The sequence below is a fragment of the Epinephelus moara genome, chromosome 11, assembly GCF_006386435.1.
Source record: "Epinephelus moara isolate mb chromosome 11, YSFRI_EMoa_1.0, whole genome shotgun sequence".
Lineage (NCBI taxonomy): Eukaryota > Metazoa > Chordata > Actinopteri > Perciformes > Serranidae > Epinephelus > Epinephelus moara.
The window spans coordinates 17,002,885-17,021,012 of NC_065516.1; the positions used below are offsets into that span (position 1 = coordinate 17,002,885).

The window sequence follows — 18,128 nt, forward strand, 5'->3', positions numbered from 1 at the left end:
CGATTCCCAATCTACTATTTCCACCGCCTTGACCACCTCATACTTAACACTTAACACACAGTTAACACTTAACAGGTAAAAAACATCTGGTCTTTCTTTCTGTCTTTGCTGTTCTTTCTAGATATTATTTTCTGTAACTAAACAACAAACCGCAGAGAAGATAATCTGCTTCCTGTTTAATCTGCAACACACATGCGCAGTGAACATTATGGTCATGTGATATGCATTTTCAGGCGTGATATTATGGACAGACATTATTTCTGAAACAGTGCCAAAAAGCTTGTGCATACAGATTGTTTTCATTTTAAAAACACAGTTTTAAAATGTAAAGGTATCAGTGTGGATGTATCCTATTTACAGCTTGTATTATAAAGAATATTTAAAAAATATCTTTCTGCTGACAATACTGGCAATAAAAGCAAAAATTTGGTTCTGTGATACTCAGGAGTAAAAGAAACTACTGTACCATCAAAAAGGATAACAACTGAGGAGACAGTGATGAAAATCTCTGTGAAAAACTGATATCACCCAATACAAGAGCAAAACAAACCTTTGATGCAATATCATTGATTATCAAGATATGAACCATTCCACTGCACTGAATCTGGTTATGTAACACATTAGAAAGTGTATTTAAGTGACCAAATAATTTACAGACCTGGACGTTGTTTGATAACCCCAAAAACACTTCTCCTCGTCTCCATTTGTTGCCTTGGTTACCAGTCTGAGACCAAACCTCATGTGTGACATTTCCATACTTTAACAGCACCTGCAAATATAGACAGATATGAGTTTTCTGATGAAACCATTCACAGTAAGTATTATTCTCCTGTTGAACACAGCATTTGTTACTCCTCTTACTTGCAGTGATCCCACTGTGAATCCACTCATGTGGTACCAGAAGACCAAAGTGCACTGTGGCCCCGTGGAGGAGATGGGAGGTGTCTGGAGGACAGTGGTTTGACCGTAGCCACCGTTTGAGCTGTCTGCACACATGTACCAACCCTCTGGACTGCCTCTGTCAGAGGAGAAGCAGGAAGGACAGAACAACATTAGAATTATGTCCCCATCTTGTGAATCCAGTAGTGAAATTTAGTATTAACTGAGACTTTGCATCATTATTGGGTTTGGTTGTACCACTGAGTGAAATTCTATAAATACTTTTTCTCCTTTCATTTAGATATGCAAAGGACCATACAAACAATCTCATCATTTTCATAGTGCTTAAAGGGAAACCAGTATTGACCTGGGCCCTGACTTTCCATGTTTTTGTGTCTAAGTGACTAATGGGAACAACAACTTTTGAAACTGGTCCAGTATTAAGACTACACTACAGCCACAGTAGCGAAACCCTTGTCTTGTCACATCTTGACTATTGCCCAGCAAGCTGGTCAAATGCATCTAAACAAGAACTAAATAAAATCCAGTTTACCCAAAATAGAGCTGCGAGATTAGCTCTGCACTGCTCTTTTAGGAACTGCACTGAAAAAATGCACAATGAATTGTCATGGATAAGAGTCAGTGAGAGACTAGCTTGTAGCATTATTATATTTTTGAAAAACATCTATATATCACGTAAACCTACTAGTCTCTTTTCTCAGCTGTTGCTCGCTAGTGATAGTCACAATTATGGCACTAGACAAGCCTTGAAAACTGATTTCACCTTGCCTAAACCTAAAACTGATGCCTTCAAAAAAACAGTGATGTACAGGGCAATCACATACCGGAACAGACTTCCACAACATTTAGTTTTAGTAGAGTTGGTTTTAAGAAAATACTTAGAAGAGCTGTAATGCAGAAAGAGGTTGTTTTAGATTGTGACTAATGTTTTTGTCAGTTAATTGTATTCTGTTATGAGTTATGTATGTTTGATTTTCTTTATACTTATTTTGTTTAATATCAATTTAGTGTGCTCAGTTAGGTTATCATTACTTTATTGATATACATTTTATTTTTGCTTACTTCTGTATGTACTTTGTCTGTTATATTTTAATTTATCATTCTTTGTCATTTAGGATAATAGTTGTTGTTTTCTTTTTCCTTCGGTAGATGTGTGAATGCATATATTATATTTGTTTTTTAATTTGTTTTGTTTTTTATTAAGTTTTGCTTGTGAATTTTTAATTGCACTGTAATTTTTAATTGACCCCAGGAAGAATAGACACTACTGAGGCAGTGACTAATGGGGATCTACAATAAACAATAAACAGGCTGCAATGTAATGTAAAAGTGTTTGTTTTGCCCCTGACAGGCTCAGATTGTTATTATAAGGGTCTCACAACATTACTGAAAGCCTACCCTACAGAGAAATGAAACGTTCTTCTTTACCTTTCAACTGGTTTGTTTGTTATTGTGACCAAGTCTCGCTCAAGGAGAAGTCTCAATCTGAAATTTTCGCGCGCAACTTGTTGCAAGAAAAACATAATTTGAAACGTTGGTGGGAGTTGGAGAGAGAAGTGCCAAGAATAGTTTGTTGTGTTGGAGTACAGAAAGCATAGCTTTATGTTATGTAAAGATTTTCAATGTCAGGGCTAAATATTTAGCAGACTTCGACAATGTGAAAAGTAGCTAGCTTTCACAAGACTTGTCCTTGTGCAAGACTTGGTTACACACACTAACAAACGGATCGCATAAGCCAAAGGTAAGAAAAAACATTTCATAGCTCTGTAGGGTCCTTACTGTAACGTTGACAGATACTCATTATAATAATCAGCTACTGTCAGTTGCAAAAACAAGACGTAAATTAACGGTGCCCAGTCATCCATGGGGATTTCAATGCAGCTTGTTTGGCAGCCACTCTATTCTAATTTTGGACCAATTTCAAAAAAAGTTGTCTCCATTAGTCACTTAGACACAAAAACACTGGAAAATAGGGTCTTAAAAAATAGAAATAGAAAAATAGTCTCCCTTTAATAGCCTTATCTATCAAAGCCTTCTGCAAAACACAGTCAAAGCAGGAGGTGTTGTGGTAGTTTACCGCCATACCACCCTGACCGCGGCCTATCTCATCAGCTAAGCAGGGTCAGTCCGGGTCAGTATTTGGATAAGAGACCGCCCGGGAACTTTTAAAATAAAATTTATGAATAAAATTTAATTTAATTTGAGAGGCCAGAGCGTGATGCAGGGAATCGAGTGGGGGGAAATGAGATGGGCAAGGCTGGTGTAACTAGCAGAGGAGTCCAGAGAGCAGCTGAGCTGATCCACAGTGGTTTCCAGGCAGTGCAGGAGTGGGACACAGAGGCAGGAGTCGGACCAGGGGAAGGCTCCAGGCAGGGGGATAACAGGTATTAGCAAAAAGCTTAACAAGCAAAGACTTTCTTCCAAAAGAAAAAAAAAAAAAAAAAAAGTGGTTTGCTTGACTTGAAGCCAGCCATTTGAAGCAGAGAGGATTGAAGATGGATTGCAGCTGCTGCCCGACACCTGCACACCTGATCCCACTCCTATAATCAGAGGCAAAGACAAAGAGAGAGGGGGAGGTGGGAGAAGCTTCAGGCTAGGGGGGAGAGGCAGAAGCAGAGGCTGTGACACACGACTATGACCCTGGGGTTTTCCTTGTGTTTCCCTGTGTTTTTCCCCTCCGCTATGTGTTCCAGTCTGTCTACATATGTCTGTGTCTGTGGGCATGGCGCTCCAGGCTTCGCAGCAGACACACTGACTTGTCATAGTAGGAAAAGCACAGGTGAATTTATTAACATTAATGATGGCTGTATTCCACTTAGGGGAGGTTCTGGCATTGCACATGCTGGCTCACTGAAATATCTCACTGGGACGCTTAATGGAGCTGAGGCATTGTTAATTTGATCAGTTTCACCTGTGTTTTTCCTACTATGACAAGTCAAAATTACCGGTCCATTACCACTGATGATCCACACCTGCCTCCCATTAATCTCATCAAGCTCCAGTATATCTACCCCCTGTCATTCATCCAGTCATCATCAGATCATTCAGTCAGCTACAGTGGTAGTAACTCCTTCCAGGCTGCTCCTTGTAATCTAGTTTTTCTGCACATTCTCCTCAAGTGTTTTTTGCCCTGCCTTATTCTGTTCTCTTCTGCTTCAGGATCATCTCCACCGGTTAGCCTCTTCATCTGCTTGCCTGCTCTCCCTCTGCAAGTCCCTCTGCCCGTCCAATTAACCACGGCATTCCCTCCACGCATAGCCTAATAATAAATCCCTTTAATTCTGTACCTTACCTGACTCTGCATCTGGGTCTTTCTGTCACAAATCATAACAAGAAAGTGACTGATTTCTTTAGATACTTGCAGCTAAGAACTTTTCTGACAATACACAATGAGTGGGGTAAACTCATAAAACCTACATCCATAGAAAACTTTATAAAAGTAATACAAATGGGAAATGGAGACAATAAAGTAAGTGAAGTGTGCAAAATATTTTCATCTACGAATCTACATAACACCCTACAGATAAAGCTGAGATGGGAAGCAGAGATGAACATGTTCATATCACAGGACACTTGGAAGGAGGTATGCACTGAGGCGCATCTGGTCCAACACATGGGGGGAATTTAAATGGAAATGATAATTAGATCTTTCAGAACACCAGAAATAGTTTCTGAAATGGGCCCAACACACCCCAGCTCATGTTGGAGAAACTGTGGAACATGCACTGCTGATCACACCCATATATTCTGGCAATGTCCAAAGTTATGTGTATACTAGAGAAAGGTATTTAATGCCCTTAAAGCAGTCTTTAGTGTTATCCCCGAAAGTCTGAATGTGAGGGATAAGAAATACCTCTTACATTACTTACAGCAGCCTTAAAGTGTATAACCATCAGATGGCTGATATCGGACCCTCCTACATACAATACATGGATCTAAAAAGTCTGGGACCTCTATCAGATGCAGCAAATTACATGCTCATTACGATTACAAAAAAAAAACGTCTCTCCTAAACAATGGAGTCCTGTCATGGCTTTATTAATACAATGGGGTTTATCATCCAGCAGGACTCTGCCAAACTTTTACTTTTATATTCCCCCAATGTACATATCACATACATTGTGTGTAGCTGTCTGTAGAACAAAGGTTGCACGTCTATTTCATCTGTATGATCATAATGTGGAGTGGATTATTATTACTAGGAGGGGTGTAAATTACCGGTCTCATTAGGATACGATATTATATAAATTCTTTGGAAAATGATACAATATATGCCGGTATAACAAAGTCTGCCATGATACGATTCGATACGATGCAATTTAGGGGCCTGCGATGAGACGATATTATCTGCCCATATGACAAAAGAAGCTGCCATTGCGTTGTCATTTTTTTTTTGTTGCTTTTTGACATAAAAGATAAAAACAAGTAAATAAGTCACTGTAACTGCTTAAGTGCAGTTAAGTTTACTTTGAACTCACTCCACTAACAGCTCATGGGATATGTTAACCTTCAGGGCTTTCTGTCAGAAAGACCTTTCTAACCGCCATAAAGCATGGATTAACAACATCATTTAACATATGTATCAAATTCAGCTCAGTAATAACTGTCAGGGCTCATGGACACAACAATTGTTTTTTCCTAGTCACCTGTTATTAGCTTTAGCATGTTTACACTGCATAAATTAGCCTAGCGGCTAGCGGACATTTTCCTCTACTTATAGCTTAACAAATTACAAATAACGTTATTATTTTTCTTACTCACCGTTGGTTTAAGTCTCTGTATCTCCCGGCAGGACAGCTCGGTTGAATTTCAGCCTGCACACGTTTTTTCAGCTAACATTGTTGAAACAGAACAGCTAATGTTGCTAAAGCAAGAAGCTAGCAAAGTGAGACAGATGCTCATCCAGACAGGTAACGTTACGTCGTGTTTTATCCCGTGACGTCATTGTTGACGCACGGTTTGTGCTCTGTCTGTTGATCCTTATTTTCTCCGAAATCCAAATTATTTCCACTCTGCTAAATTCCCGAGTAAATAACGTGATCCTGGTCGTCTTCCTCTGGGCTGCTTGCCATCTGCCTGCCGCTGTTTGACTGTGACACAGACTTTCAAAATAAAAGTATCCTTAAAATGACGATATGGATCGATGTTTTCACTTTGCATAAATCGATCGAGATCGATGGATCGCTACACCCCTAATTACTACTATTTTACATTCCTTTTTTAAATCTTTATTTTTTTAAATTTCAAATTTGCTTTTTCCAACCAAAGGGCTAACATGTCGGAGTGGATGTATATGCTGTTTTCTTTTTATGTTTAGGTAATTTCTGAATATAATGTGTACAAATGTATATACAGCTGGGAAAAAAGGAAATGTATGTGCTGCATTGTTGTTGATTAAAACTAAATAGAAATTAAGTTCTTAAAAAAAAACTCATGACAAGAAAGTTAAATACAAAATAGAAACCCAAACCTAATAATTATAACCAGAATGTTGGGTTGTGCCTTCATGATACTCAAATAACTTGAAAAAAAAGTCAGAAAAAGTGGTTATTTTTATGCTAAAGATATAAAACATTATTTCAGTCCAATCATCAGCTGCAGGTATTTCTGCTTTCAGCCACTTTCTGTTGATGGTTTTCCTGCCAGCTGTAGTCAGAGTCCGAAATAGATTTTCAACATGAGAGGTAACATTTTCTAATGGCAGGCTGCCCAAATACAGGGTCTCTGGTTTAAATTAAATGTCCACCCGGAGTACTTTTTTTGCAAACCTCATGAACCTCCTGCCAGAATGGAATTAATAGTGGGCAAGACCATTATGTATGATAATGATTTGCCTCAGAGAACCTACAGTGTCTCCAGCAGTTGGAAGATTTGTTATAATGACCCTTTTGAACTGGAGTAATGGAGAACCTAATTAGGTTTTTCCAACAAAATTCTCTCCATAAAGCTGAAGTTTGTCACTGTAGCTCACAGTTATTCATCCATTCCTCTTCTGTTATTTGTGTTATAGACACCAATAAAGTTTGAGGTGTTTATTGCGTTCTGTGAACATTGGTAATGTATTGTTGTGAATAAGTGATCTTCTATTAAACACCTATGTTCTGATAACGGCCTCTGGGCACTAGTTGCTTTGATGGTGTGCCATCCTTCTTTTTACTCTGAGTACTGATGTCCAGTTTTAAAGTTGAGCATCTTTTTTTCTCTGGATTGCACACTGTCTTTTTTGTGATGTTGAACAAACCCTGTTCTTTTCTGCTATATGCAATTCACTTGAAAAACTCTTCAGTCACTTGTTTCATTCCATCTCTTATTTTACTTCTACTGGCTTCCTATAAATTTAAAGATCCCTTTCAGATGTATAAAACACTCAATTTGTACTGGGAAATCTGAATTTCTCAGTTCTCAGTTGTAAATTTCAACCTCGAACGCCCCGTGAAGAGGAACCTCACCAACCCCAAACTCAAAATTCAAGATGGCTGCTCCGTGCAACAACAGTAGTGATAAACTGAGCACAGAGTTAGTTCAACCAGGACACGATGTCAAGTTCAGCTCACATCCCAGCTACATCAGCTGATCTCAAACAGCCCAACTGATGGAGCAGCTGATTGATGAAGGGAGTCAGCTGATAGAACACATGATTCCTTTCTAAGCAATCAATTGCCAAATCTCATTCAGGGTGCCCTATTTAAACTGCTCTGGCCTGCCTACTGTTGCTGCTTCCTCTGCAAGCTGCTTTGCAACCAGCCTCCACCCCAGCTCCTCCTTTCCATATTGTGTCTGACTTAACAATGACATGTCTGTTTGTCATTGATGCTGCTCTGTTCCCGGGGAGTCTTTGCTGCTGCTCTCTCTGCCTTAGGCTTTCAATGTAGGCGCATGGAAGGGCAGGGAGGTTTGCTCTCTGCCTCAGGCTTTCCTTGTTTGCACGTGGAAGGACGGACAGGTGTGCTCTCTCCACCTTAGGCATTCCACACAAGCGGGTAGAAGGGCAGAGAGGTCCCAAAACAGAGCCATACAGCCAAATATAATACTGCAAATAGAAATAGTTTTCTTTGACTAAAGTGGTCCTGACTGGCCTGTAGTAACATACTGTTTATTAGCACTTCTTCACACTTGTTGTACTGGAACACAATCAACTTCAATGTGACATCATTCCCAGCTCCAACTTCCCAGGTAAATGGCATGCAGCATTATAGCAGCAATATTTTCAATTTCAAAAGTTTAACTGTCGGGCAATAAATGTCTCATACTTCACTGTGAGGTTCATGCTCAATACATGTGCACTGGTGGTTTTAAGTTTCCAGATCACAATTTTCTGTAACTGTAAACTTCCATTTTTAAGGTGAGCACAGAGAAACTATCCCCCTGTCAGCAGATGAATGTGAAAACAGCCTTCTAGTGTCAAACTCTGCTCATACATCACTCTGCACAGTGAAGGTCAAACATCCAATAAGCAAACATATTTCTGAGTGGAGGAACTACAAAGGAAAAGTTTTTTACGACTGAGGTTACTTTCATAGTTCTGACAATGTTTACTTTCAGTTATGACTTCAGCTTGTTTGCAGTCAGGTGACCATGATGACATGCAAAATTCAGATAGAGGGCAGGAACTGATAGATACATATACTGTGTGAATTGAATATAGAGGAAAGTGATTAAATAAGAGGGCTGGATGAACGTGTAGGCAGCAGGTTTCATCAGAAAACTGAAAGAAAAGTGATTTTTCCCCACTACTTGACCGATTTGCCCGGGGTAGAAACCATCATAGTTACAAATTACCTTGTCCTTCAGACCTCCTGATGTTACACAGCAAGCTGATGAAAGCATATAAGAGTCTAGTGGATTATTTAATGTGCAGTTGGGTCCATGACTGAAACAACTGCAGCCTTGTTTTTGGCCGGAAGAGTAAATGTACTTGAGTTTGACTTTCATATTTCAACTCTGAACACAGATGCACTGCTGTCAGGCTAACGCAACTAGGGAATGTTAGTTAACTTTAACGACTATTTTCCTCCTACTAAGTCAACTGTTCCCAGAGGTCTGGTGCAATGCTGTTAAAAATCTGGGTCATTGCTGAAAACACAGAGTTGTCACAGCACATTGTAACTGCATCCAACTCGATGCATGTTTAAAACAATGCTTTAACTTCTGTGTTTGATATTAGTTGACTGTCTTTCTCCAGAATGAACACATGCTACTATTTTCGGGACTTAAAGTGGCCTTTGGTTTTTTTTCCCCAATTTGATTGATTGGAACAACTGTGTACAGTGAAAATCATAGTGTTTGCCGTCACTTGCTTGCCCTCCTTGTGGACTACAATCCAATGTATGACATCAAATGAAAAGAAGCTAATGATATAATAATAATTCAATAATCAATCAAACAAGTATTTATCAGCAACAATTTTGATAACTAAATATTTGTTTCAGCATTTTTTAAGCAACATGCCAAACATTTTATCTTATTGGTCAGACAAAAACAAGTGACTTGAAGGAGCTGGACAGAGCTATAAATGTGCAGCATATACTTCTGGAGAATGATAGTAGGTTGTTAAGTCCAATTTCCAGGTCCTCATATACGGTGCTTTGGTCCAACGACCAGAATAAGGTAATCGGTACTTGATGACCTGGGAATACAACTCAAAAATTAACTTTCTTATACAGAATGGCAGACTGAACCTTAAAGAAACTGCCATTTTTTCACATTGTTTGACTGTTGTTTACAGAGTAATAGGTCAGTTTGGAAAACAACCATCAGATAAATCTATAATGAAATAATCATTACAGTAGTTACGGCCCAATTTACAACAGCTTACTTTACATTATTGAGCTAATAAGCCAGCAAGCTATAAACTGCCAATCACAAACTGTCCACCAACGAAAGTATCATCTGTATCCTCACACTCTCAGCATCGTGCCAATATACGTATAAATCTGCTCCGACCCTTTCCGCCTCACCTTTTAAAATTCCCATAAGAGGTATGGCTCCACTTAAATATGACACGGCTTCCCCTCTCCATTTCACTCATGCCTTATCGATTGAGAGCCAGTCAAGGAGCGAGTTTCAGGCAGACAGAGAGGTTATAGAGGAAGATAGTGACAGCTCTCCTGGCCGAGGGAAGAAGTGACTGAAATCTAGTGGTCAAAGTGCCATTTTCTGCTCTCGCCTGCCACTCAATAAAACACAGATAAGGACAATCAGGTCACTGATATCCACTATAGATGAGCCATACTCACTCAGCTCACAGTACATTTAGCTTTAAGTTAAGTAAAAAGGGAAAACGTATGTGAAAAGAGATAAGATTGCTTGAGACAAGGCAAGTCACTGACTAAAATGAATTTCTACTTTTTCTTGCTATTTCATTCCTACTATGTACTCATACGTGGATGGGTTGACAATAAAGCTCCCTTGAGTCTTCGTAGTTGGGTAACACCTCATTATAACCACTGTTAATAAAAGGTAAATTGATCATTAATTAAACTTTAGTAATTAGTTTTACTGTTAACAAACAACAACAATAAATATTGTTTACTAATTATAAGTAATGCTTTAATTTATGTTATTTTAACAGTTTATTGTTGCACACATTATAACATTTTATATACTATATTAAGTATTTATTTCTGCTCAGTAACTGGCTTGTAAACTGTCTATAAACATTATTTTGACAATCTATAGAGTTGCAACTTATAATACCTTGTTAAATGGTTAATAAATACATTATAGTGCATTTATAAATGTTACAACTTCATAATGGCCACCCAAATAATGTCTATAGATGCACTACACAGTATTTACTAACCATTTAACAAGGTCTTATAATCATCAGTTGCAGCTTTATCATAGCCATCAATAATGATTACAATGGTTTACAAACTATTATCAATTAATAAATGCCAGACCCAAGTCAGACTCAAGTCCCAAATTTTAGAACTCTTTACTTTAGACTCTACAATGTCAGAAAAGACTTGCAACTCAACTTGGACTTTAACACCAATGACTCATGACGCCACTTGGACCTGAGCCTTTTGACTTGGAAATGCTTGGTAAAAACTGCACAGTGGTATAAAAAACAAAACAAAACAGAATTGCAATATGCACTGCAGGTCACAAATTACAAACAAAGATGCAACAGTTTCCAAATTCTTTTGACATTTGAAGTTACACAAAGGACAGAAGGTTGCAGAAAATAATGACATAGTGAGCTAATGCTTAGCTTACCAACAAAAAATAGTCAATTTTAAAAAAAACATTCATGCTTTTCAGGTATTTAATATTGGCATTACATTTGTTAAAGAGCCCATTTTGACTTGTTTAGGACTCAAAATTCAAAGTTTAGGACTTGGGACTTGAATTGTGACTTTCAAAATAATGACTTGGTCCCACCTCTGACAAACAATTAATACAGTATATAAAATGTTATGTGTGCAAAAATAAACTGTTAAAATAATAGAACTTATATCATAACTACGATAATATAATTACTAAACACTATTGTTTGTTTATAGTACAATAAATATTGACTAAAGTTTAATTAGCCATCAATTTACCATAATTAAAGACAGTTATAATTTGTGATCATTTTAGGGACATTTTTCTAATATATTTTCACCATCTGCCCATTTCTGTCTTGAATCAGTATTTTTTTTTGTCTATACAATGTCCATTTTAGTGTCCAAAGATTACATCTTCAAATTGCTTGTGTCATTTGACCAACAAACTAAAATCCAATTTACTAACATCATAGTTGCAGAAGGTGGAATCAGAAGCCCCTTTATGGTCCATTTAAGGCGGGAATGTCATGCTGTTTTTCCAACTCACTGTTCTTTATAAAAGGAACGATCATAGAGTGGTGGGACAGAGTTGTCTCACCTTCAGGTTGGCAGCAGAGGTAGTAACAGCGCCAAATCGACATTTGTGTAAAAGGGACAGGGCCGGTGTGATGTTTTGACAACATCTTGTGCAACCCACTACCTAGAATTTTCAAGCAGCTGATGGCAGTTAGCAGCTAACTCAAACAAGAAGAGCAGCAGCCAAAAATGTCGGAAACTGAGAAAACACTGAGGTCTCGGGAGCTCCTTACCCTCTGAGCAGAAGACGAGATCAGCTGCCAAATAACAGGGACAGTTATCGCCATGTTACACCATTGTTATTGTTTATAACCCATGGCCAGTGTATATGTTATAGGTCACACTAGAGGCCGATGTCTCATGTCACACCATCACACCTCTTTTGCCTTTGGAACCCTGGCATGCTGCCTAAAATTCACACAATGGAGTGGATTTATGCCGCCATTGTTTGGTTCTGTGCTAAAAAGCAAAGACGGCCATATTGTATAATCTCCAAAGAAAAAAGGGGCTTTAGAGTGTTTGGCATTTTTGATTAAAAAAAACATCTGCATCAATAGTAATTTTTCAGTTGACTGATTAATTGACTTCTTGTTTGTGGTTGCTGGTACTCACAGGGTGTGGTCATTAATAGGACGGTGGTACTGCTCTCCATCATGAATGCTCTCCCCCTGGTCAGGTGACCAGCGAAATGCGTGGATTGGGACTAAAGAGGAGTCGACAGTCTTCCAACCGCAGGTGTCACCGCCTTCAAAATCACACCGCTCCTTGACTGTAGACAGAGAAAGGTAGATCAGTAGAGAAGGGCAGGAAACACAAGATACAGCATTATGATTACTGTTGTTATTATACTGAAATAATGACAGCTTTCTGTATGGAACCGATAAATATTTACCACAGTTTAATTCATCCGAGCCATCAGAACAATCCCGTCTGAAATCACACACTTTGCTGTTGGCTACACACTCCCCGTGTGCACCACACACAAACTCTCCATCAGGGCAGCTGTGGGGCTGAACTGTGGGGGCCGGAGTGGTCACTGCAGGGGTCGTGCTATTCACTGTGGGGAGCTCTCCTGGAACACAGCATGGTAGAAAACACAAATCAGCAGGAAAACCAAAAATAAGAGAATTAGGAGAGCACAGATATTGTCCTAAAAATCACATTTTCTGTAATGGCATAATCATCTACCTTCATATGGGTTGCAGTTTAGGAAGGAAAGGTCATCAATGGCAATGTCTCCATTAAAATCATCTCCAACTGTGCCTTCTATCAAAATCTGACAAAAGAGAAAATGACAACAAACAACAAAAAATTAGTTGAGACTAACAATATGTTCTAGCAATTTTTAAATCCATTTCCAGTGAGCAATAATGGCATAACATCACGTGGCACCTTAATGGTTTGCAGTCATTATAGTTATTAACTGCACATGTGTGATAATGACCTACATTTGGGCAGCTATTTTTTCCATTTACACACAAAATAAAGTGGCCCCAACATTTTGTAAAGCACCTCTATGTGCTGCTGCTTTAATACAGTTTAAGTATTTGAGTGTATTTTCTTGCCTGCTTGCCAGTAAGTGATGCTACATACACTGAATTTTAAGATTTGTCAGCAGCTTTCCAGTGCAACAAATCATTAGCTAAAAGATTATTGCTTCAGATGAGTTGTGTCAGCAGCCACCAGGTCTGTTGACTCTGTGTCATTGCCAAGAAGTGGAACATAATTTGGAAATGTTGAACAAAGAGAGTCTGATGTTAGTTTTCAAAGAAAACAACTTGGACCTCAAAAATAAGAGTAAAGGAAAAAGCGTATCAAGTAAATGACGAAAGCCTGTTAAGTGTTTATTTGAAGCGATATCTGGAAGAGGCACTATGTGAGTGTTTACTTGAAGTTTTTACGCTGAATGTCACATTAGCATGATTCAAGCAGCAGTGTTTTGCAAACATGTTTTGATATATTTTTCCAATAATCAGCCATTTCCACCTTGGCAAAGAGCCGCTAAGCTCTTGATGCTTTTTTCATGCTTTTTCTCAGTGTTCGTTAGATGCTCTAAGCCAAGACGGTGCTTTCATATGTGCGATAGTTGTGTTTCAGGTTTGAGATGTCAGATCAAAATACTTCATTTTATGGCAACATGCCCACTGTGGGAGCAAATGGATCTGCCTGAGTCTGAATTCAATTCATCAGTGTCTCTTCTTTTTTCCACTTTTACCCTTTCTGCAGTCAATTAACTTGACAAACAGAGCTCCTGTTTTCAATGCCATAATGGAAGAAAAGTCTTTAACCGCCTCTCAAGTTATACTCACTCATGAGTAATGACAACACAACATCCATCTTGAGGGATCGATGCCGAGTAGTGAAGCTATTAAATAGATCTTCATCATGCAAAGCTGTAGTGCACTCTTAAACACAAACTCTTTGCTTCACTAGTGTTTTGTTGTTGCCTGCTGAGGAGCTGTGTTTACCTGTGACTCAGGTCTCTATCCTTTATTGCACTAGGGGACTAAATGTAAATGATTCAGAGTGGGATGTGAGCTGACTACAAGTGGCACTATAGTAAACTACCCAACACTATATAATGAAATTAAAGCTAGCTCCACTTTAACCACCCACAACATTAAATTACTGCTGAAAGCATCAGTAACACAGTAAGAAACCTTCATGGTTCTCACCTAAAATAATAAACTTGTCTTCAGTGTCAGTGATTACATTTTTTAAGGAATGCAAGGGATGCGTCTTCCGACTTATTTTAAAGTAAAGGCCCAGACACACCAAACCTACATCAAAGAACTATTGGCGACACAGACCGCCTGTTGCCTCACACCACAATTGCCCGTATCTCAGCCAGGAAGTTGCAGTGAACACACCGCAAAGACTCCAACCAACAGCCGACTAGTCCGTATGTTGTGTGAGGAATAAACTCTCATACCAGCAGGCAGCAGTAATCCATATTCGCTATTCAAAAAGGGAAACAAGAAGACCAACCGGATAGATTCAAGATGCTAGTTAGCCAGTTAGGACATTAATAACACAATGTTATGTTTAAAGAACAAAGGATATGTATCGTGCGCTATCAAACAATATCACAAACAATTAAAAACATTTCTGCGACTAAAAACATGATCTTTCCTAATACAACAAGTTTGTTTCAATCTCACGTCTTCTTGACTTTAGCAGTTTGTTTACTTTCCTCACTTTCATTTCTTGCCTTGTTTACTGAGCTGAACTGCCAATCAGAGGGATTTTACTCACTCAATTAATGCAGAATCTGTTAAAAAAACAGCCGACAAGGGCCGACTAGTGCCAATGGTATGGGAAACACCGCTAAAACTATAGGCATCAGACATTCACCGATGGCCCAACACTGACTGACGAACGACCGTCGGCTTGATGTGTCATGGCCTCAAGAAATAACATTTGATTCTGCACACTTGAATGACAAACTATAAAGCAGAAACCTAAACACATTAAAAACAGATTTTATTCCCCATTTTGGATCAGTTTCTGGTTGGTTACCTGGAAAGGCCGAGCGCTGCTAAGGTAGAGAGTCTTCCTGTACCACAGGTTTCCTTGGTTCCCATATCGCACCCACAGCATTTGCCCACGACCTGTAGCAGTGGTCCTGATGTACACTGCCAGGCAGAATACATGTGAGCCGAACATGTGGTAATGGAAGCGGAAAACACAGCGGTGACGGGACCTGTTGGGGTCCTTGCCGCGATGATGGGTCGGTTGGAAGACTCTGCTCAGCAGCACAGCCGTGTCCTTGAACTCCTGGGGGATGGAGGACTCGATGTAGAGGTAGTAGCCGTAGCTGGTGCCCAGTGTGTGGTCCTTCCAGGGACCCGTGCTGAAGGTCGGGGTGGGGCCTCGGGTACGGGTCCAGTCAAACACATCGCCTCCACTCTGTTCTTGTTTCCAGCTGCACAGGCCATGCTCGAAGTTACACTGCAGCTCTGGAGCTGTGAGACATGACAGGACATAAATGAACACTGAGAATAGAAAACAAAATTTTGAGGTATTTGTACTGTATACTTGAATTTGAACAACTGAATGTTTGCATTTTATTCCACTTTATTCTTCTACTCCACTACATTTCAAAGGGAAATATTGTTCTTTTTACTTTCTACAGTTATTTCTTGACAACTACAATAAAAATATGATACACTGTTATAGACTGTACCTAACAATTTATTAAATATGTTCACATTAGCTTCACCTTCACTAGGTACAACAATAAAATGCTTTTTACACATTAATTCATCAGTACTAGTAATGCAGTAATTAATATACAATAATAATAACAACCACAGGGGGAATTTTTACGAATTAGCTTTTTTACTTTTGATGCTTAAAGTACATTTAGCAGAAGGTACTTGCAGTGCTCTTTTGCTGGGCACTGATTTAGCATTGCACTCTGCACTCATTGTAACTCCTGTCAGACTCATGATGGACAACTTAAAAGAAGAGATATCATCTTTTTTTTTTTTCCCTCCATGCATTTTACTTGTCTAAACCAGGTGCCTGTCCACAATGCAACTCAACCACCAACAGTCTGGTCTAATGTTCAAGTGTGTTTTGCTTGTAGCGACTAATTTTGCCTAGAGCCAATAGCCTCAAGCAGAGATGGGAAGCGTGCTACAGAGGTCTGGTAAGCTCATTTCTTTCTCTATAAGCCCAGTTTCTTTTTCCATTTTCAAATCTGCAGTCTTCATTCCCCACTGGCGCTGACTTAGGGGCTGTACACATGCCGCGTTTTTTTCACCGTCACATTAATTGTTTTCAATATAGACGCAATGGCTGCACCCTGAGATAAACTGAGTTCAATTTGTGTGACGTGGACCAACCAATCACAGCCAACAGATATCTCTCCTTTCTCCCGTAAATATCTATATAATATATAATATAGTCTGTGGTAAATATGAAAAAGTTGATCATTTTAGTGCAGAGCTGCCAGAGCTTTACATCTGTCCCACAGACAACATTTTTGGCCTAATACACACTTACAAAACAACACCTAGATGAAGATCAGCTCTGCACTCAGGATTTCTGCTAAGTAGGCTATGATACAGTGCAGGTTATGGTTGCTTAGCAACCTCAGACGCAACCTTCCTCTGTGCCCTTGAAAGCTGGTACAAAAGTATCTCGCAACCTCGCGTTTTAAAGACGCAGCATGTGTACGGTCCCTGAAGTGACGTCTTTTGGGCCCAGTCCACATGTACACAAGTTATTTTAATAACTGAGTTTTTCCTCCTTCATTCTAAAAAAGTCAAATCCTGTCCACACAAGCAAGGTTTAAAAAAAATCTCTTTCTTCCGCTGTCAAGAGCATGCCAACAACAGGTGGCCATATAACCCTAACCTTAGAGCCATGCTGGCCAATCACGCAAAGCAGAAGAAGAAGAAGAAGAAGAAAAAGAAACAGAGGAGGAGAAGAAGACCTTGTTGGCAAATCAGAAGCCTTAGAAAAAGTTTTTACCGGAAGGCTTCCTGGAGCAGTAACCTTCATAGTGCTTTCTGAAGCCTCTGTTTCTCGATATGGTGGAAGAGTAGCTGTACATTTATGTGTTAACATATTAGGTCACATTTGCCATTGCACAAAATGTTGCCTCATTTATGACGCCTCACAAAGGAGATAATAGCGCATATTCTGATGCTACAAGCCTACATGTCAATCCTGAAAATGTTTCTGAAAATCCTCTCCCTGGAGTTTTACAAAAGGTTTGTTTACAGCAACTTAAAGTGCAGCTGGCGTGTGAACAAAAGGCCAAAATGCACAGGAAAAGTTACATTTAAAAAAAATAACCATGTATGTGTGTACTAGGCCTTGGGGTAATGTATTTTCTGAAGCCACAAAAGGTTTTGTATACAGGCTTTGATGTGCAAAATCAATTTTGCTCTAAGAATTTGAGTATTCCTTCCACCACTGAATATTTGCAAGCAAAAGAGACACTCACAACATCCCTCCTCGTCTGATCCGTCCCCGCAGTCATCCACAAGGTCACATAGCTGCAAGTGCTCCACACACACCTTGGTGTGCACGCAGTGGAAATGTGTGTGCGTGGGGCACTCCACCACCGCAGGGGGCATGGAACAGTTCTTGAAGGTGACATCATCCAAGGCGGAGACCCCATCAAACACACCGAGGTTGATCTTACCCAGAGCGATCTGGAAGGGCTGGGTGATGCGTCCCAGCTGTACGGTGACCTGGTTCCAGCGTGCTCCCTGGTCGTACAGAGTCCTCCATATGATGGTGTTGTTTTGGTCTCCGGCAATTCGCAGGTACATGTCTACAGCCCCCACAGATATACCTGAGTTGTAATGCCTGGAGGAGATGTGGGAGAGAGCGGAGCCAGAATTTTACTGACAATAATAT

General features: G+C 39.5%; 1 protein-coding gene across 1 annotated transcript in view; it reads right to left on the reverse strand.

Annotated features, from left to right (window-relative positions):
* The window catches only part of malrd1 (MAM and LDL receptor class A domain containing 1), a 99,745-nt gene that overhangs the window by 58,810 nt on the left and 22,807 nt on the right, over window positions 1–18,128 (reverse strand). The window contains exons 9-15 of the mRNA XM_050056646.1: window positions 17,710–18,077; window positions 15,270–15,715; window positions 12,939–13,026; window positions 12,643–12,822; window positions 12,363–12,519; window positions 862–1,018; window positions 659–769 (exon numbers count right to left, since the gene is read on the reverse strand). Coding sequence (XP_049912603.1) covers window positions 659–769; window positions 862–1,018; window positions 12,363–12,519; window positions 12,643–12,822; window positions 12,939–13,026; window positions 15,270–15,715; window positions 17,710–18,077 — 1,507 coding nt within the window. The remainder of the gene's footprint in view (window positions 1–658; window positions 770–861; window positions 1,019–12,362; window positions 12,520–12,642; window positions 12,823–12,938; window positions 13,027–15,269; window positions 15,716–17,709; window positions 18,078–18,128) is intronic.